The sequence below is a fragment of the Elephantulus edwardii genome, unplaced genomic scaffold (assembly GCF_000299155.1).
Source record: "Elephantulus edwardii isolate Elephantulus edwardi_28Jun2011 unplaced genomic scaffold, EleEdw1.0 scaffold00005, whole genome shotgun sequence".
In the NCBI taxonomy this organism is placed as follows: Eukaryota; Metazoa; Chordata; class Mammalia; order Macroscelidea; family Macroscelididae; genus Elephantulus; species Elephantulus edwardii.
In genome coordinates, this window is record NW_006399755.1 from 3,241,434 (window position 1) to 3,263,552 (window position 22,119).

The 22,119-nt window shown below is 38.5% G+C and overlaps 1 protein-coding gene and 1 pseudogene across 1 annotated transcript in view; one reads left to right on the top strand and one right to left on the bottom strand.

Moving 5' to 3' along the window:
- AGBL4 (ATP/GTP binding protein-like 4) overlaps positions 1–22,119 on the bottom strand; it is a 1,996,071-nt gene that overhangs the window by 933,030 nt on the left and 1,040,922 nt on the right. The window contains exon 5 of the mRNA XM_006879803.1: positions 11,823–12,039. Coding sequence (XP_006879865.1) covers positions 11,823–12,039 — 217 coding nt within the window. The remainder of the gene's footprint in view (positions 1–11,822; positions 12,040–22,119) is intronic.
- Positions 7,298–7,819, top strand: LOC102846159 (annotated as a pseudogene).

Genomic DNA, 22,119 nt, shown 5'->3' on the forward strand with positions numbered 1-22,119 from the left:
GAGTTTAGGGCTGTTGTACACAGGGTCGCTATGAGTCGCAAGCGACTCGACAGCACATAACAACAACAACATGTGATCATATTGCTACCTGTAGCTCTATATTATTTGACTTCAAATGGGAAGAATAAGAAAACAGAAAAACCATGAAGAACAGACAAGGAGGGGTATATTTGATTTACCATGCTGGTCAGAACTGCACTGGCATTCTCCAGCCCCTTTTCTGTGGTGGTACTTTCTGTTCCTTGACTTTCCTGTCCAGCTGGTCATTGGTCTTCTTGTAAAGTCTTTCAAAGATCCTTAGTCGTCTATACAGGCCCACACAAACAAGTACCTGGTAGAAAATAACTGATTCCATAATATTCATCATTATAGATTTTGGTATACTATGCCATTCAGCAGCTCTTCTTAAGCTGGTATTCTGAGTTTCTTTGATTATACCATGTTCTCTGTTCTTTTTCACTTTGGCTTCATAATTCAACTTCCATTTTCTGTCTGACTCCCTAGAGTCACAATTTGGTTTGAACTCTTGAGATCATTTTAGACAGAGTTTTCAGAACAACCTATGTTACCTGATCATTCTCCACTGTAAACATGAGTAAAGGCAATGCTGCTACCATTCCCTGCCTAATCCGTAAAAAAAATTACTGAGCTGAGTAAATCTTATGGAAGGGGTTAAAAAATCCAGTGTGGATTCCTGACTGCTTGCTTCACCCTTGTTCAATAAGCAGCTGTGTTTCCTAAATATTTCCCCTTTGCCATTTGGTTTCATGTATGTCATTTAAAAATATACTGTGTATCATGGACTTAAACTAGCCCTTAGATAAAATGTTACAGGCAGTTGTTAAGGAGATGATAAAAGAATGGAGAAAGTACATAGAGTCACTGTACCAAAAGGAACAGAAAAATTTACTGGAATAGCATATGATCAAGAAGCAGAGGGATGAGGATGTGCAGGGGTGGGGGATAGGGCTGTATCATTCGATGGGTGAGGGGGTGAGGGAAACTGGAAGAATCTGGTCTGAAAAGCAATATATTTGCATTTTGTAAATAAACTAGTATATTTACAAAAGAGAAAAGAGGCAATGATGATAAAGGAGGAAGTTTAAGCTGTTCTGAAGGAATTGGCAAAAAAAGGCTCCATAAATTGATGGAATGCCAACTGACATATTTCAACAAACAGATGTAGTCCTGGATGTGCTCATCAGATTGTGCCAAGAAATCTGGAGGATAGCTACACAGCCAACTGACTGGAAGAGTTCCATAACTATTCCCATTCCAAAAAGCAGTGATCCAACAGAGAGTGGAAATTATCAAACAAAATAATTAATAAGACATGCAAGCAAAATCCTGCTGAAGATTATCTAAAAACAACCGCAGCAGTACATCAATAGAGAACTACCAAAATACAAGCTAGGTTTAGAAGAGGCCATGGCACTAGGAACATCACTGTCAATTTCAGATGGATCTTGGCTGAAAGCAGAGAGTACCAGAACAATATCTATTTGTGTTTTATTGACTACGCAAAGACTTTGACTGTGTGGATCACAACAAATTGTGGTTAACACTGAGATTATCATTCACTCTAATTTTGCTATTTTAAGAAAAAATAACCTGGATCATGGGATTTAAATAAATGCAAAAGGATTGAAGTAGGGTAGAGGACTCATAAGGCAAGTCTAGTCTCAGCTGTGTTATGTCTGCAGACCTATCTAACGGTTAATGGAGTAGGTACATGTCTGGTGAACCCAGAAGAGAGCTAAAATAAAAAGGAGAAAGTTGTAGGAAGATTGCTATTTTGAATGATTTTCTTGTCATTTGTATGGGCCAAAGGCTGCTTCAAGAAATGTATAAGTAGAGGCTGAAAAATCACATTTCTGGAATGTTAAGAAAATAAGCTGATCTATACAGCTTAAAGGCCTTGCTCACCAAGGTTGTTTAATATATTGCTAACTTTCAATATGATTCCCAAAGTCATACCAATTTGGAGATTCTGCAAGGTTTTAAGATCAGAGAAAACAGCTTCTCTAATTTTTTTTTTCATTCTTATTACTATACATTGCATCTTGATGGCAAAGTAAAAGCAGACTAGAACTGGACATATGAGCAGGAGTTACTGGACTTCTAGTTAGAAAGGTCAACTATCACTCACATCATGGAGAAGAATGAGTGAAGTATCAGCTGACCACTATTCCTCCTGCCTTGCTCCCCCATGGCCTCATGGTGGAGAGGAGACTCTTCAGCTTAATATTCTAAGTCTTCATATCCTGGCTGCTACTTACCTCTCCTGCATCCCCTGCTGTCATCTCTCTACTTTCCTTAGGTTGACCCTATACTCCTGACATATGGAGCACAGGGAAAGATGATAAAGCTTCATCCCACATACTTCAGGAATGTTGTTAGGAGAGGCTATTCCCTGGATAGGGACATCATGCTTGGAACGGTGGAGAGTAGACAAAAGGGAGGAAGACCCTCAACCAGGTAGATTGACACAGTGCTTTCAGCAATGGGATGGAGTGTGTCAGAGATTGTGAGGATAGCACAAGATAGAACAGAGTTCAGATATGTTATACTATGAGTCATACATGACTCAATGGCACCTAATCACAATGACATAGCATCTCAATTCTTCTGATAGCACAGTCTTTAAACAATTTTACTTCTAACCTAAAGGTCATGTCTGGCAGTTCAAATCTACAGCAGCTCCAATAGGGGGACGGGGGAACAAACAAAAAACCACAATGGGCAATCTCTTCCTATGCAATTAACAGCTTTAGAAACCTGCTATGGAGTCATCCATGAGTTGGTTCCAACTCAACAGCAATGAAAGAGAGAAAGTGAGTTGGGAATGTGCATGCACAGGAGAGAGAGAGGGATATCTCAACCTTTGTAAACATTTGGGTACTTAGTTTGAGATGCTTCTTTTCTGATGTCTTCATTTCCTCTGTTGGGCTCCTTTTCTGCCAAATACTTCTTTTACACAAAGTCCTGTATTATCATCAGCATATCAGTTTTATGTATGTGTAATTTACTGCATTATGTACTTCTCAGGGACATGGTGTGTTTTATATTATTCTCTGTCTCCAGAACACAGCATAGGGTCTCACAGTCAGAAGGTGATGACCAGATATTTGTAATATTTAAGAATGGCTTTTTAAGAAGTCAGTAATGATTGAATTTAGAAATAGAGTATTTCCCTATGCAGGGAGAGAAAACACTACAGTAATTTCGAGGCCACACTTTGGAGTCAGCAAAAGTTTTCTCAGTGAGATTAATAGTGAACATCATGATAGATGAAGAAAAGATTGAAATTGTCAAGATTTAATTTTACTTGGATCATCAACAGGATTCTATTTTTTTAATAATATAATTTTTAATTTTAATTGTGATTTTAATAAAACTTTACAGAAAATCTGGATTTTCATTCATTTATTGTTTTACATTATCCTCCTTCCCACTGCTTCCCCCACCCCCTGTTTCTGTTGATTTAGAAATAACATTCAGCATTCAAAATAATCAGCAGATGTGTTGTATTGGCGAAATTTACTGTAAAAGATTTCTCTAAAGTGTTCAAAGAGCAAAGAGGTCAGTTTCAAGACTAAGGTGTGCCTTATTCAAGCCATGGCATTTTTCAACACTTCATTGTGGGGCAATGAAGGAAAAAAGACTAAAGAAGCATTAATACTTTTGAATTGTGATGTTGTCAAAGAGTTATGAATATCCCATGAACTGCCAAAAGAAACAATAAACCTGTTTTAGAATGAGTTCAACAAGATAAATGCTGGATGTTGATCCTGAATCAACAGAAACTAGGAGAGGGGGAGGAGAAGTGGGAGGAAGAAAAATGTGCAGCAATGAATGAATGAAAATCCAACTTTTCTGTAAACTTTATTAAAATCACAATTAAAATGAAAATTTTCATTATTAAATAATAGAATCCTTGTTGATGATCCAAGTAAAACTAAATCTTGACAATTTTAAGTTCAATATTGATAGAAAAAGAATGGATAACTTTGAGCTGTGGTGTTGGAGAAAAGTATTGAATACATCATAGACTGCTAGGAGAACAAACAGGTTCTTCTTGGAGAGAATGAAATCAGGCTGCTTCTTGGAGGCAAGGATTCTGAAGCTTCATCTGACATACTTTGTTGCAAGGCAGGATCAGTCCTTGGAGATGGATGTCATGATTGGGTGGGTGGAGGGACAGTGCAAGAGAGGAAGACCTTCAATGAGATGGATTGATTAAATGACTGGGGTAGATGTGTTGGAGACAATGAGGTTGGCACAGGATAGAGCAGGTTTCAGGGTTATTGTACATAGAGTTGCTATGAGTCTCAAGCAACTTGACAGCACTTAACAACAACAACATTGATCCAATTGTGAAAATTTTTGTTTCTTTTATCTTGAGTATGATTTAGATTGTTTTATATTGCTAAGGTTGTTTTGGTTGGTTGGGGTTGTTTTGAGGGGGGTTTCCCTTCTATTTATGCATAGAAAACATATCCTTCCTTCCTTCCTTCCTTCCTTCCTTCCTTCCTTCCTTCCTTCCTTCCTTCCTTCCTTCCTTCCTTCCTTCCCACAGATACATGTCCAGATAATTCAGCAATACAAATGAATATTGCGTTGTTGTATGTTCCATTAAATCACTTGTGACTCCTAGAGACCCTATGTGCAATAGCTATGAATTCTGCCCTATCCTGAGCCAGTCACATTGTCTCCAATACACTTACCCCTAGTACCCTGTCACTGAGTTAATTCATACAAATGAATATACTACTTGTATATGCTACAAACTGAATGAAATTTTACATTATATTAAATGAAAAAAAGTCTGATAGAATTTTTTTTAAAAATTAACTATAAAGTGCATTGTTCTAGTATATAAAGTCTCCAATCACGAAGACTTATATACAGAAAGAATTAACAAGGGAACTTTTTTATGTGATGGGAATGTTTTTAATAGAAATTGTTTTACTACTAATTTATTAAAAATAATATAAATGTATCCATGTAATGAATGGGTTTTATGAAATCTAAATTATAACTCAATAAAGTAGTTAAAATAATAAGAAAAATAAAGAACAATATCTTTATTTTTAATGTTAGATTATGGTTTCACATATCTACAAAGGAGTTTTGTTTGATGTGGTGAGCAAAGGTCACTGGGTAATAAAACAAAATGTCATTTTTCATTACATCATTAGAAGCAACTATATCCTTGATGATTATCAGTTCCAGCACTAGAAATACAAAATCTTGCTTTCTGCTTGCTTTCCCTAAGATCTAGATGTTGGCATGTTTAGCTTTCCCACTTGTAATTATCCTCCCTATAAATTGAAATAAGGATTAGCTAATTATAGTGGTGCTTTCAAACATGGGCCATATCAAACGCCCTAGTAACCAAGAATTGTCCTGGATGCAGAAGCATGCCTTGAAGAAAGCCTTGAAGTCTTTTATATCTGTTTCAAGGTCTAGGCCCAGGGACAGAGGCAATTCACAGAGCTCCTCCTTAATCTAGTGCAGCTAACACTGGTACAACCTGCACTACTACTAGACTTATTTTCTTAAGATGCTGTTAAAGATATACTTATTTGTTTATAAGAATCTATTGTGGTCCACAGTTTCCCAAATACAGAAGGCAGAATTGGGTCAATCAAAGGGCTGGGATACAGTGTTACATGCCGTGAGTTTTAATCCTGGCATGGCCAGTAATAATCATATGGCCTTAGCTAAGGAGTTAATTTTTTGTCTTAATGTGGCCAGGAAGAACTGATAATTGGAGAAGGACATAATGCCCGGGAGGGTGGAGGGACAGCACAAGAGAGGAAGACCCAGATTAGATGGATTGGCTCAGTAACTAGGGCAATGGGGATAGGTGTGTTGGAGTCAGTGAGACTGGCTCAGGACAGGGCAGGCTTCAGAGCTGTTGTACATAGGGTCACTATGATTTGCAGACAACTTGATGGCACATACATAACAACAACAAGAGTAAAGTACTTATCCCCCCAAAGCAGGTAATACTGGTTACACTATGAAATTTTTGTGAAGATTGTCCAAAAATGGCTAGAACAGTACATTACAGAAAACTGCCACAAATTTAAGCTGTCTTTAGAAGAGGCTGTGGCAGCCATGATATCATTGCTGATGTCAGATGGATCTTGGCAGAAAGCAAAAAATATCAGAAGAAACAATATCTGTGTTTTATTGACTATGCAAAGGCATTTGACTGTATAGATCATGATGGACTATAGGTAATATTGAGAAGAATGAGACTCCCCCAATATTCAATTATTCTTCTATAAAACCTAGACAAAATAAAAAGATGTCCAAATAGAACAAGGGAACACTGCAAGGTTTAAAATCAAGAAAAGTTTGTGTCAACTTTATATTCTTTTCCATACCTATTCAGTTTATGTGCTGAGCATATTGTTCAAGAAATTTGGACTCTGCTAAGAAGAATGTGGCATAAGGATAGAAGGAAGACTCATCAATTACCTGTGTTGTACACACGACACAACCTTGCTTGCTGAAAGTGGGGAGGACTTGAAAGACTTGGTGTAGAAGGTCAAAATCTACAACCAGCAGTATGGATTACATGTCAACATCAAGAAGACAAACATCCTCACTACTTGGCTGGTAGGCAACAACATAAGACAGATTTTCAATGATTTAAGCTTACTTGGATCCAAAATCAACTACACTAGCACCAGCAGTAAAGAAATCAAAAGATGTTTTACATTAGGAAAGTCTACTGTCAAGGACCTTTCCAAAGAACTGAGGAGCAATGATGCCAGTTTCAAGACTGAGGTGTGCCTGATTCAGGCCATGGTCTTCTCAACCCAATCAATGTCTTTGAGTTTTGGTGTTAGAGAAGAGTACCAAATATCTCATGGAAAGCCAAAAGAACAATCAAATATGTCTTAAAGCAAGTGCAGCCATAATGCTCCCAGAGGGAAGGATGTGAATCTTTCATCTCATATTCTTTGGGCATAGTGTTAGGAAGGGCTGCTCCATGGAAAGGGAGATCAAGCTTGAAAAGGTGGAGGGTCAGAAAAGTAGATAACCCTTAATGAGATGGCATGACACAGTGACAGTGACTACAGCAATGTGCTCAAGGGTATCAGAGATGATTAGGCTGGCACAGGATAGGACAGAATTCAGATCTGTTGGTTCATAGAGTCACTAGGAGTCATATTCAAATCAACACCCCATGCCAACAAAATCACCACCACCACCAATCCAACCCATCATTCCCACAGAGTGATTAAAAAGAAAACTGAAGACTCCCAGAGGAGCAGCGATGGTGGCCGTGGCGCCTCTCGGGGCCCTGGCACTGCTCCTGCTGGCCGGTCTCTTATGCTGCTCAGCAGAGGCCTGTGTGGAGCCGCAGATCACGCCCTCCTACTACACCACCTCGGATGTGGTCATCGGCACGGAGGCGGTGTTCATCGTAGAGATCTCCCTGACCTGCAAGAACAGGGTTCAGAACATGGCTCTGTATGCAGACATCAGTGGAAAGCAGTTTCCTGTCACCAGAGGCCAGGATGTTGGACGTTACCAGGTGTCATGGAGCCTGGACCACAAGAGTGCCCACGCAGGCACCTAGGAAGTCAAGTTCTTTGATGAGGAGTCCTACAGCCTCTTGAGGAAGGCTCAGAGAAATAACGAAGACATTTCAGTCATACCGCCTCTGTTCACAGTCAGCGTGGACCACCGGGGTACCTGGAACGGACCCTGGGTGTCCACAGAGGTCCTGGCCGCAGGGATTGGCCTGGTGATCTACTACCTGGCTTTCTGCGCAAAGAGCCACATCCAGGCCTGAGGGCCAGTGGAGAGTGCGGACCCTCAGGCCCTCCTTTGACCCTTTTAATAAACACCTCTTCGGCCACCAAAAAAAAAAAAAAAAAAAACAAAAAACTGAAGCAAAATTGATGCCTTTGACTGTGGTGTTGGGGAAGAATATAGAATATGACTTGGATGGCCAAACAAACAAATATGTCTTAGAGAAAGTGCAATCAGGGTGCTACTAAGAGGCAAGGAAGGTGAAACTTACTCTCACGTACTTTGGAAATGTTGTTAAGCATCTGATGAGTCAAAAGTTTACAGGTAAGGTGGGTTGATGATTTAGTCCAGAGGTAATGAGCCAGACGCAAGACAGAGCAAATGTTCTGCTAAATTAAGCTAAAATGAGTTAAGTAATGCAAACTCAGTGCCTCTGTGCCTCAGGTCTGCCTCACGGCTGGTTGGTTAGTTGATGTATGCTGTCAAGTCGGACCCGACCCACAGCTGACCCATTAGTGGGTTTTCCAAGGCATTAAATCACACAGGAGGAGATCACCTGTTTTTCTCCCATAGAGACACTGGTGGATTTGAACCACATGCTTTTGGGATTGCAATGCAGCCCACAATTGGGTTTCAGAGATTGTAAATCTCATGGGAGGAAACTACTCATCTTCCTTTCAGGGAGTCATTTGTGGGTGGATTCACACAGCCTTTGGGTTAGCAGTTCACTTGGTGTGAACTGCATCACCCTAATTGGGTATTTTAGATAACTGTCAATTTGTACTCCTATCATTGACATCCGTACTTACTGGATTACTCCTGTCAGCTTTGTTACTCTCTTGTCTTCACACTGCCTCCAGTCAAACACCTTAATTAATTCCAATCATTAAATCATTCACTAAATAAATATTCAAGGCAAACTTACTTTATACTTGGCATAAATTTAGGACACTGTGGTGAATGTAGTGGCAAGGCTCAATCAACCCAAAGGTATGTGGTTCTAAGCTGCCACCTGCTCCATGGGAGAAAGATCACCTCCTGTGCAATTTACTGCCTCTTAAAACCTACTGGAGAGTCAGCTATGAATCAGTTCCAACTCAAGAACACTCAACAGCAACAACAATAGTGGACACAAAAATGAAATATCCACATCTTACACTGAAAAAGGGAGTTCTGGTGGCCTAGTGGAAAGAAGCTGCACTGCAATCCCAAAGGAACGTGGTTTGAGACCACCAGCTGCTCCATGGTAGAAGGAGTGGCAATCTCATCCTGCGCAATGAACTGCCTCTGAAAACCCACAGGACAGTCAGCTAGGGGTCAGCTCTGACTCAATGATACACAACAACAATACTGAACAAATATCTTATTCTCTTAAATCATATCATATGCACAACAAATACCATCTCAGAATTTCTCTTACATCTCAAATGATCTCACTGGCCCTGGCAATATATAGTTGAAGAGAGCATGAATGATGGATAGGTTGTATTTCCTCCTCTGTATTCACTCATCATCCTTCTCTACTCTTCTCTTTGCTCTGGAAAGCTAATCTGTATGGATTATAGGCTTACTCTCTGGTTTCCAGTTGAGTTGGCCAAGAGAACACCTTTCAGCAAATAGAGGGAAGCAAAAGCACATTATACACACACACACACACACACACACACACACACTTATTTTCTTCAACCTTGCCATTATGAAATCATCTCAGACAATGTTCCTCAGTTGAAGGTCATTGTTTTTCAAGGGATCTACTTACTACATGCCTCCCTCCTGCTGGGTCTTAGTAACTACTCACTCCCTTCACACTCTTTTAGCTGTTACTAGCTCTAGGGAATTGTGCTATATTTTGTGGTTCCCCTACAACTGCCCATACCTTGTAAATAACCCATTTATTAAACCTTCAAATTATCCTCATTTGAGTTTGCCATCTGTTTCCTGCTAGCATGCTGACTGATATACCATGTGTCTCAATTTTTAGTTCAAAATATATAGGCACTAGACACACAAGGAAACTCTCAGAGGCACTTTTTGGAAAATAATTGAAGTAAAGAAGGAAGATTTCAAAAAATCTTGGAGCATAGAGAATCTAAGATTATAAGAATATCAATCATCATGATCACTAGCTTCTGAGGCCAAATTTGGCTTTTGGGTAACAGCCTTACTTCACTTTGTTCAGCTATTTGAGACCAGAATAAACATCTTTTGAATAATAGAGCTAAGAAAATTTTTCAGTTAAGAGTGGAACCAACTTCCATGTTGAACCTACTATAGTCATGTCTCCTGTCATAGCCATCGAACTGGTTCTCACTCACACCTGAGTCACTAGCGGGTGAATTGCATGGACTAAGAAGACTGATTTGCTTGCCTGCTTTAATTCAATGGTGGATTCAAACCTGTAGAGAAGCTTAGTCTTCAGGTTACCAGCACAACCCCTTACAGACTATATCATCAAAGCTCCTTCTGTACTGTCTCAAGACTGAATCTATTTCTCCCTCCTTATGTGCTAGACCCACACATATAGTGTCTACTGTCAATCTTCCACTTGAGACTATGTAGATGGACCAATATATCAACTTTAGAGATGTAATCCATACTTATTGGAGATTCATAAGAATCTAAACTTCTTATCACCAGCTTATTTTTAGAAACAGAAAATCATGATGTCTTGCCTTGGGTATGAAGAATAATTTCACACTCCTGATTTCAGTAGAAGAGAAAAAGAGAAAGAAAATGTAATAGAAAGTATAATTCCTTCGTTCTTTAGACTTTGAAACTAGTATAAGACTGGGCAGGTTTTTGTTGTTTTTTCTTTTCTTTTGTACACAGGTTTGCTATGTGTGGGAACTGACTCAACAGTGCTTAACCAATGGCAACTCCAAAGATGTCTATGTCCTAATACTTGGAATCTGTTAATGTCTTATATTGAAAATCTTTTGATGAGGAAAGTTATTCTGGATCATCTGGGTGAATCCATAATAATCCCAAGAGCCCTTTTTTTAAAAAAAAAAAAAAACCCATTTACTTTATTTCATTATTTTTTGTGTGTACCGTCAAACCAGATCTGACTGGTATAGGGGGAGATTGTTCCTCCTTCTCCAGCAGAGCATCTGGTGGATTTGAACCGTGCACCTCTGAGACTATAGTTGCAGCTTCTTGCCACTAGGCCACCTGAGCTCCCAAGAGCCCTTTGAAGAGATAGATGGAATAGTCAATACTAGTGTAGTGTCACATGTTAAAGCCATTATTGGCTTTGAAAGTGGAAAGAAACTGTGAATTATGGAATGTGGATAGCCTCTAGATGCTAAAAAGGGCAAGAAAATCAGTTTACCCTATGACAACGAGAAGAATTGAGTTATGCCAACATCATTATTTTGACATATTGAGAACAATTTTAGATCTCTAAAATTTAGACCTCTGGAGATACTGGTAATAAATATTTGTTGCTTTAGACCACTAAATTTGTAGTAATTTTTTTAAATCAATAATAAGAAATAAGCATATAAGGAAAGACTAAATTTTCCAGAAGCAAAGAATTAAATCTAGGGCAGGGAAGAGGGCTCTAGAACTGATGGCCGGCACAGAGATAAATCACATCCAGGCCATAACAAACATGCTATACACCACTTGCTAATGAATCTTTACTGCAGGCAAGCTGGATTCACTAAGAAACAAATACACTCATCATCTCAGAGGCTCACATTCATCAAATGTTTTCAGGCCTCTGGTTAACACCAGTGTAAGCATCTTCTCTCTCCAAAATTTTGGGATTCAAAAGAACTTTCTAATTTTATTTGTCTTTACAGCTTTGTACAAAATGGGGATAAGCATTTGTCATCTCTCTTAAACTATTACTTCCTGGTACCCACTACAGCAATTCTTTTTACACAGAAAACAAAATAATTTTTTAAAGTCTCAGAACATATATTCTACAAAGCACCAGTATTCATTATTTGCACATTGTAGAGTAAAATGTCATTGTTTAGTCTCTATCCTAAGGCTGCCTGACTCTGAATGTGATACCCATCCGGCGCAGGCCTTACCACGCTCTGGCCCAGCTGTTCACGAAAGAAGTAATCCATGTTTCTCTTCTGCAGACTGTCAAGGTAATGCTGGAAGCGAGTGTATGTGTACGGGTAGCAGTAAGCAAACTGATAAGTGTCATCTTCTCGGTCAAAACAAAACGCAAAGGACATCACATAATTCTTCCGATGGTCCGGGCAACGGTAGTAGTAAACATTTTTAGGTGGCAGCCGTTGCCTGAAAGATACAAAGAAATTTGGGTACATCAGATAATTGTTCAAGCTTTAAAAGGTAATTGTTGTTACTGTGTACCATCGAGTCAGTATCAACCCATAGCTGACCCTCTAGCAGGTTTTATGAGGCAGTTATTACATTCGGGAGGAGATGGCCCATCTTCCTCCCAAGGAGCAGCTGGTGGATTTGAACTGCATACCTTGGTGATTGCAGCACAGTTTCTTGCCACTAGGCTACCAGAGCTCCTTTTAAAAGTAGTAAAGAGGACAAATCCCCAGGAGAAATAAACTATAGCATTAAGAATAGAGGGAGAAAAAGGGAAGCATATACCACTTATAGTTGAAAACAGAGTGGAATCTGAAGTTATTTTGTTCAACTTTTATCTCTGTTCTCAAATTGTTATGAAAATTCAAAGTTAAATGAAGATGTACACATTTTATTCATTCATTCAACCACTGTTTCTAAGCACTTATGTGTCCAGGTTATTATGCTGGATCTGTGATATAAAAGGATAAAAAGTTTAATCAATGTCTCTATTCTAGTGGGGAAATAGTTGAAAGAAATTTTTAAAAAATAGACCTTATAGTTGTACTCTCTAAAGAGGTAGCCTGATAATCAATAAAGAATGTGTTGCTTTTGGAAACATAAATGAGAGTGACTTTTCTCTTTCCAGAAAAATCAGGTTTCTATGACACTTATTTTCTATGGAATACCTCAAGAAATAGTCCTTTAAAATATTTTGTGTGAGTAATTTAGCTAAGTCATCATGCTTGTTCTGAAAGGAACATTAAGACACATATACGAGAAAGCAAAGAACATTGCAATCATAGTCCTCATCAAGTATTTACACTAATACAGATTCAGGCTCACAGCACCCTGATATGTTTATGATCTCCAAACCCTTCAAACTGTTGTCCTATAGGGGATGCCTCTCCTTGCCATCTTTGTAAATCTAGTTAACCCTACAAAGCCCATTTTGATTTCTCCCTTTTCCATGATCCTCCATTTATAATTCCAAGCCAATCCAGCTCACATGTTCTGAGGTAATTCTTGCATTGTAACTGACTAATTTATAAACCTTATCATCTAGGCTAAATGGAAGTTCCGTTAGGGAAAAATGATGCTTCTAGGCATGGAGGGGGCACTGGCCCAGCATGCAGAGAATGAAAGGCTCAACTCTAGTGGCTAAGCATTCTGAAAATCCAAGGTACTAGAGAACATATGAAGGGAGGTGCAGAAATGAGGAGATGGGTGGTGAGGTTTAAGAAAACAGTTTGACTCGAGATACTGAAGCCTAAAGAATATTGTTAGTGGGTCAAAGATAATTATTATATGACAGAATTTGTTACAAAATCTTATTTCACCTCAATATATTTCTGAGACCAGAAAAGAAAAGTCAGGTTGCCTGAAGCCAAATGAGAAAGGTCAAGCCGCCTCAGTGACCAGAATGGAAAAGGAGGCTTTGGGCTTCTTCTGGGAGAGAAGTGACTACATGGGACTGGTTTTTTTACCTGCGTAAAGTCAGCTGGGGAGATCAAATTACCTGCACAAGATGGCTCCTGTGATTCCAGTCACAGAGGCTTATGTTACATGCCTCTAACTATGTATGTTATAAATCCTAGCCAAAAGTTGAGTGGTATGTAAAGAGGCAAAGAGGATGACAAGAGAACAAAGGAAAAATGGAGTAGAGCTAGAGGATAGAAGTGAGGGGAGAAAAGGAAGAAATAGAAGCAAAGTTTCTAGAGTCTATTCAGTATCTCATTTAATCTTCATAGTAATTCTGTTAAGGTGGGTATTGTTTCTCCAAAAGAAGATGTGGTCATGGAGGATAATAAAAGTAAAATGTAATGCTAGTTGATGGCAAAGCTGTAATTTAAATTTGTTTGTCTGATTCCAAGACAAGCAAGTATATAGTTCTTCCAGTTCCTTCACATGCCAAATGCAAGTGTGTACAAAGACCAATAGAAAAGAGAAAATGTGAAATGGTGGAACTATAAAGAATTCATAATGCTGAAGCAGAAAGAAAAATAAAAATGGAAAGTGGAGAGCTTTGCAGAGGGATAAGAACCACATAGAGCCAAGTTTGGAGAAGAAAATTGGCTATAGAGATAAAATATGGAATTCTGTACTTGTGATGTGATTGAAGATGCATAAATGTGAAGCTGGCAGAGAAAGCTAAACTTAGCCTGTTCCAGTTTCAAGGCCACTGTCAGTGAAAGTGCTCTTGAGGACCCCAGCATCTGGCCTGTAACAATCCTCCAGATTCCAACTCATGGGTCTGAGTCTCTTGAAACCTAGGGTGAGCATGTCTCCTTTTGCTTGTGATTCCAGTAGTCACAGGCCTCTCAGGCTCTGAAGCTGATGTTTTCAGTTCTAAAATTTACTAGTATATTGCAACAGGATGCGTGTTTGAAATACAGTCACCCCAGGTTTCTGCTTTTCTAGCCAAGTTCAGCAACCTGACTCTGAGAGTCTGCAGTCTGCACCAGATTTGATTAGGTACTATCAGGAGAATTCATCTAATGCCTGCAGCTGCCCCAGCATCTTTCCTGGGTGGTTTGGGATCCTAACCCGATTAGCAGACAGAGTGGAGGTAATGGGCCCTGGGGTAATCATTCAGAGAAGCTGAGATGCTGAGATGCTGCTCAGGGCCTGGATTTTCTAGACCTGCTGAAAATTCAAAGAGAAACCTATTTGAGGAAGGTTCAGCAGACAAAATTTATGAGAACCTTCAAGTAATGCACAGCAAAAAGGCAAAATGGAGTAGTGCCAAGGAGGGGAAATGTGTTATTTGGAATTCACTTCTCCCTACCCCCTTTGTTTTGTTTATTATGCTCTGCTATCAAACATTGATAAGTGTTTTATATCAATTGTAAATTCCTCATAATCACTCAAGGAGACAAAGGTTATTAGCTCTTTGCCCCTTTATACAGGCAAGAATATTGAATCTCAGAAAAGTAAAGCAAAACCAAGCCTTGTTTAGATCACAACCTTTGCTGAATTCTGGTCAGTGTGATAACAGTCTGCTCAAAATCACTGCAATATCTTGCCACCCTTCTTTCTTCCATTACCTTCAACTATCCTGATCTTCTTCTTAAAAAAAAAAAATAAAAACTCTTTAAATACACCTCATCCTTCTATTTCACCACGACCCAGAGGCTCCCCATGGACTGTGCCCTGCCTGCCCTCATCATCTACCACTCTATGGTACTGAATTCTGCATTATTCACAGTGCACTAAATAAATACAATTCACAGTTCCCGAAACACAAATCTGTGCCTCTCTTTTGTACTTGCTTTTTCTTTTGCCTGGAATGTCTCCCCTGTAATCTTGTTTACTTGATGAACACCTAATCATAGTTGTGTCATACAATAGAATGTAAAAAAGTTTATTTTTTTTACTTCAATTTTTTTTAATTTAAAATAAAATTTTTATTTTATACTGGTTTACTTAGAAATTTTATATACACTGTTTTTCATACCGAATCTTTCCCATTTCCTTTATCCACTCCTCCCTCCACCCAAGCAATTGTGCAACCCTATGATTAACCCCCCCGTCTCCCCCCCAGTCCATCCTCACCCTTCTGTTCCCCCCTCCCCCGCTTAGCCTCTCATACACGTTTTACAATAATGGTCATTTACTATATATCTTTAAAAAAAGAATGATTAATGAATAAAAGAATATTTAAACAAACATCTATTCTTTAACATATCTCATTTCTGAAGCCTTCCCTCACTATTCAGGCTTCATTATTTTTCCTGAATATTTATAGACTATATAAAAAATAATTTTATCAACATGTTGTCACTTAATAATAAAAAAGACAAGTGAGATGAGAATGACTATTTCTTCAAAAAGAAAACAGGGTTCTTGAAGGTAGAAACCATGTCAAGCAATACTTGCTTAGTAAAAAAAAAAGCAACAAAAAGAGACTTCAGAAAATGAATGGTGGGTATTATGGGAGGCAGATTTTAGCTCAATATACAGTTATTATTGTTGTTGGTGTTGTTAAGTGCTGTTGAGTTGAGAATGACTCATAGCGACCTGATGAACAACATCTTTGAACCCTGTCGAATCTTGTGCCATCCTTACCGTAACTGATGCACGTGAGCCCATTGCTGCAGTCACTGTGTCAGACCGTCAGGCTGGAGGTATTCATCTCTCTCACTTATCCTCCACCTTTCCAAGCATGAAGTCCCTTTCCAAGGAATAACCTCTCCTAACAACATGCCCGAAGTATGTGAGATGATATGGTATGGGGTCAAAATTACTATCTTCAAGGTGTAGGATTCCTGCTCAAAGGCTGGAATGGTGTAGAAATGAATGTATTTAATATTCAGCTGAAGGGAAGCCAGAGAAGTCTGTACTGTAAGAGGAGTACAAGAGTGCGAAGTTATAAGGAACAGCATAAAAAGTCCCGGTACTTGCTGTTAGGGTAGACAAGGCAACATTTCACTCTTATATAATAGTCTGAGATAGCAATGAAATAAATATAGCAATAATGATGAAGATGACTACATTATTAAGAAAACCAGTTGCTTTTGAATCAACCCCAATTCAGAGTAACCCCAGGGGAATTTGAGCAAAACTGTATGCTAAAGGGATCCATTTGAAACTCTATGAAATTTGATAGATATCTATAGTTATAGAGGGGCTTCAGGCCTTTTGTTCATAGGGTTGCTACAAGTCGTGCTGGACTAGAAGGCAATCAACAACATTCTGGAAGTAAACTGATAGGCCTTGTTTTTATTCCCCTGAGGCACCTCAGAAAAAACCTCCAGACTTTCAGCAGCCAATACATTAACTGATTGCACAATCTGGATACTTCATGATCCCCAAAGCTAATGCATGTGTGAGGGCCTCTGGTTGTTGGCAGTAACGAGTTGTGCTGCTAATCCAGATACAGGTTGTTCCTTGGTGGCAAATCCACAAGTTGCTCTTTGGGGGAAAGACAGTCTCCTTCCAGCAACTTATAGTCTCTGAAAACCCACTCAAGGGACAACGATGATTGGATTCTAACTCAAAGGAACATAAGAAGAATATGTGTGTACACTGATCATATGTCTGATTCTATGACCCCTTTACAGGAAGCCCTGATTTCACAGTGGTAGAACATTCAGTTGTTATCCAAAGAGTAATCGATTCAAAATCTACTCTAGCTGGTCAATTCTGTCCTGCTCCATAAGGTTGCGCTGAGTAAGCATTAACTCATAATAACTGTATTTTTAGCACCTTTGATCTTCACAGTAACCCTCTAACATTATTATCAGTATTATTATAGTGACAATAGTTACAATACTTTTCAAGAAAAGCAGATTATCCATAACTCCCCAGAAAGGAGGTTCCTTTCCAAACAGGAAATAGTCAACTCCTGATCCAAAAGAGTTCCAGGAAGACCTCACTCTCTAGAGTGTGTGCTGTTGTTGCTTTTATGTGCCATTGAGTCCGAATCAAATGAAAGTTGACCCTCTAGCAGGTTTTCAGAATTTGTGAATTGAAAGGGAGGAGAGTTTTCACCTCTCTCTCATGGAGCAGCTGGTGGATTTGAACGGTGCTCCTCTCCTTACTTCTAGGCCACCAGACCTCCCAAAAGGTGTATTCTGATTTAACCTAGCTCTTAGAGTGATCCTCTATACTATCATCTATTCACCATGATGACTGAAGAGGGCATCTACATTTGTAAATGAAGCCTATAGTAATTGTAAATCCTTCTATCTTGTTGTATGCACATGTATGCTTGCAAGCATATAGCAACTCAACACATTCACAATCAAATCGCATTTTGTTTTTGTTAAGTGCAATCTGGTCAGTGACCACTAATAGAGATCTGATGCACAATAGAAAAAGACTGCCTGGCCCTACCCCATCCCCACAATCTCTGCTGTATTTAAACCAGTTGCTCCAGTCACTGTGTCAGTCCATCTCTTTGAGGGTTTTCCTCTCTTTTCCTGGCATCTACATACCCAAGCATGATGGCCCTTTTCCAGGAACTAGTCCCTCCAGACAATATGCCCAAATTATGTGAGATAAACTTTTATCATCTTTCCCTTAAAATATCACTCAGACTATACATCTTCCAAAAGATATCTATTTGCCTTTTTTGTCTTCTAGAATATATTTAATATTCTTTGCCAACACCACAATTCAAAGGCATCAATTATACATTTTCGGTTTTCATTTTTTTTTCTCCAACTAACACAAACATATGAATCAACTGAATATATATGGTTTATGTTAGCTGTACCTTAGTCTTTAAAGTAACATTCTTGCTCTTTAGCACTTTGTGTTTGATAACTTCACTCACTTCTCCACTTACCCTGATGTCACCCATAGGTTCAGTTGTGAGGATTTTTCTTTTTTTATGAGGAGGTATAAATCTATAGCAAAGTCTGTAGTTTTTAGTCTCCTTCAGTAAATGCTTCAAGTTTTCTTCACTTTCAGCAAGGAAGGTTGTGTCATCTGCAGGTTGTTGATAAATCTTCCCCCAATTCTTATGCCACATTTTTGTGTAGTCCAACTTCTCAAATTATTTGTTTAGCTTGCAGAATGAATAGGCATGGTCTAAAGATATAACCCTGACGAACACGTTCCTGATTTTAAACTGAGTATTATCCCTTTGTTGTTTTCAGTGACAGCTTCTTGGTCCATAACATAAACACAGTTATTTGTTCCTCTCATTTTATTCATAAATTATTATGATCAACATAGCTAAACACCTGGGCATAGTCAATAGAACATCTTTCTGATATTCTCTGCGTTCAGCTAAGATTCATCTGATTTCAGCAATGATATCCTTCATTCCTCTGAATTCAGTTTTAATTTCTGACAGTTCTTTGTCCATGTACTCCTCTAGTTATTTTTAATAATCTTTAGTAATATTTTACTTGCATGTTATATTAATTATGGTTGATAATTTGTGCATTGTGGGATCCATTTTTTTTAACTGGGCAAAAACATCACTCTTCCAGGTGGCTGGCCAGGTAACTGTTTTCCAAATTACTTTGCACATATAAGGGAGCATGTACAGGACTGCATTTGTTGTTGACACCTCTCAAGTGATATTCTTATAACTCCTGGAGCCTTCATTTTTGCCAATTTCTCAGTAAATTATGGATTATTCTTCAATATAATTGGTTTTTGTGTATTCCTTCTATCATCTTTTCTGTTAGTATTTTGCAGTAGTGTGGCTTTAGTGCTGCTGTGATGCTAGGAAATATGCTACAAGCACTTAAAAAACCATGAAAGTCATGTTTCAGTAGAGCTTCCAGCCTAAGATAGGCTAGGAAATATCCAATTTTGGAAAAATGGGTCATGGATGCCATATATAAGGTTTTATTGTAGTATCATCTTTATCAATTGGAATATGTATTTTTCTTCAATAGATTGAATCCTCTTTGAGGCCAATAGAACAGAAGTTTTAAAAATGCTTAAAGACTGAACAAATAACTGTACTTGTGAGTGAATTGTCACATTATAGTGAATTGTGTAACTTCACTTATAATCCTGTGCTGTCTCCATATAAAAGTTGGGATCATGAACTGAATACATTTTCAAAAACCTCCACTGATAAGTAACCTGTTTGGTGCTAATGCAAAGTTAAGAGGTTTAAATTCACCAGCTACTATGCAGGAAAGGAATGAAATCTCCTTCTGTGTGATTTATTGCCTCTGAAAACTTGCTGGAGGGTCAGCCATGAGTCAGTTCTGACTTGACAATATACTACAACGACATACTTTTCTAAATATAACATGTATACATAGAAATATGAAGCCCATCCCAAACGAAATGTCCAAATTTCTGAGAAGCAATGATGTTGCTTGGAAGACTGAAAGATGTTCCTGATTCAGACCACAATCTTTTCAATTACTTGCAATGCATCTGAGAGCTGAATATAATAAGAATTACTGGAAATAATAATAATAATAATAATAATAAAATAAGAATGATAGAGGAATTGATGTCTTTGAACTGTGGTGTTAGAGGAGAGTACAGGATATCCCATTAACAGCAAAAATATAGACCGAAGATAGATAGATAGATAAATAGATAGACAGATACATACATACATACATACATAAATACATACATATATACTAAAACACCAAAAACAAAAAACACCACCACCACAACAACAAAACCCACAAAAACCAAAACCAGATACATTTTGGAAAAGGTGAAGCCAGAGTATAATGAGTACAATGATTGTGAAGCTTCATTTTGCATACTTTGCACATGTGTATATTCCTTGGAGGAAGACATAACGTGTGGGAAGGTGGAGGGATGGCAAAGCAGAGGAAGATTTTCAACCAAATGGATTGACACGGTGACTGCAGCAATGGGCCCACGTGTTTCAGAGATTGTGAAGTTGGCACAATATAGGATAGGATTCAGATGTGGTTTTCACAGAGTTGCTATAAGTTGTACTCAACTTGACGGCATCAAACAACAACAACAACAAAATATTTATTGCAGTTCATACTGGGAATACAGGTCATCCTTTAAGAAGAGATCAGTGTATGTTTGTTGAACAAATAAATGAACAAATGAATGAATGACCTTATGACTTACAGTGTCAGAGAATGGTTCCTTTCCATTACCATTATTTTTGAGATTACTCTAAACTTTCTTTTCTGTTGTTGTTATTGTTGTTGTGGACCATAGAGTCAGAGCTGACCCTCTGGTGGGTTTTCAGAGGCAGTTAATCACACGAGAGGAGGATGCCCATCCTTCTCCACAGAGTGGCTGGTGGATTTGAACCATGTGCCTTAAGGATTACAGCACAGTTTCTCACCACTAGGCCATCAAGGGTGGGACAACACTGAAACTAATAATTAATTCAACAATTAGGACATATCCTTCTTCTGCTTTTTTCGATTAAGAAAGACTAGATAGAAGGATTGGTCATCCACTTCCAAAATAGTAGGCCTCTGAAAACTCTATGTACAGTAGAACACACATAGACTAACAGATAGGGCAACTGAGGCAGAGCTTTCAAATATGGAAATACAAAGGAAGAGGAATATCTGTAAGCAGACACTAGTGATTCGAACATGGAATGTGAGAACCATAAATGTAGAAAAATTGGGGATTGTTAAGGAAGAAATGGAATGCATAAATATTGACATACTAGGTACTGCAGTGATGAGATGAATTGGCATGGGACATTTTGAGTTGTATGATCACATTATCTATTACTCTGGAGATGAAAAGGTGAGGAAAAATGCAGTTGCTTTCACAGTTAAAAGTCATTCCTAGATATGCCTTGAAATACAATATTGTGAGTGAGTGACAGGATAATATCCATATGCATACAAGGAAGTCAGGTGAATATCACTATCATTCAGATATATGCACCAACAACCAGAGCCAAATAAGAGAAAATAGAAAATTTCTACCAACTTTTACAGAGATCAACTGAACACGCAATAATGGGTGACTGGAATGCAAAAGTTGGGAACAGATAAGAAGGATCAGTAGTTGGAAAACATGGACTCGGTGACAGAAATGAATCTGGAGATAGAATTTTGCACTATCGATTGCACAGTCATTGCAAATATGTTTTATAAGAACTGATGGTATGCACAGGAATCAGACTGATCACATCTGTGGGAAGAACTGCTGGAGAAGCTCAATATCAGCTGCAAAAACTAGGCCAGGTGCTGATTGTGGAACAGACCATCAACTACTCAGACAAGTTCAATCTGAAGCTAAGGAAAATTGAGTCAAATCCATGGGAACCAAAGTATAAACTTGAGTCTACCCCACCCGAATTTCAGAACCATCTCAGGAACAGGTTTGAGGCCTTAAACACTTATGAGTGAAGACCAGATTATTTATGGGATGATATCAAGTGTATCATCCAGGAAGTCTGCAAAAGGTCATTACAAAGACAGAGGAGGAAGAAAAGACCAAAATAAATGTCATAAGAGACTCTGAATATTGCACCAGAGCACTGGGAAGCCAAATCATAGGGAAGAGTTCAAGATATTAAAGAGCTGAACAGAAGATTTCCAAAGGCAGCGTGGGAAGATAGAGTAAAATATTACAATGAAATGTGAAAATTGATAACAGTGAATCTAAATT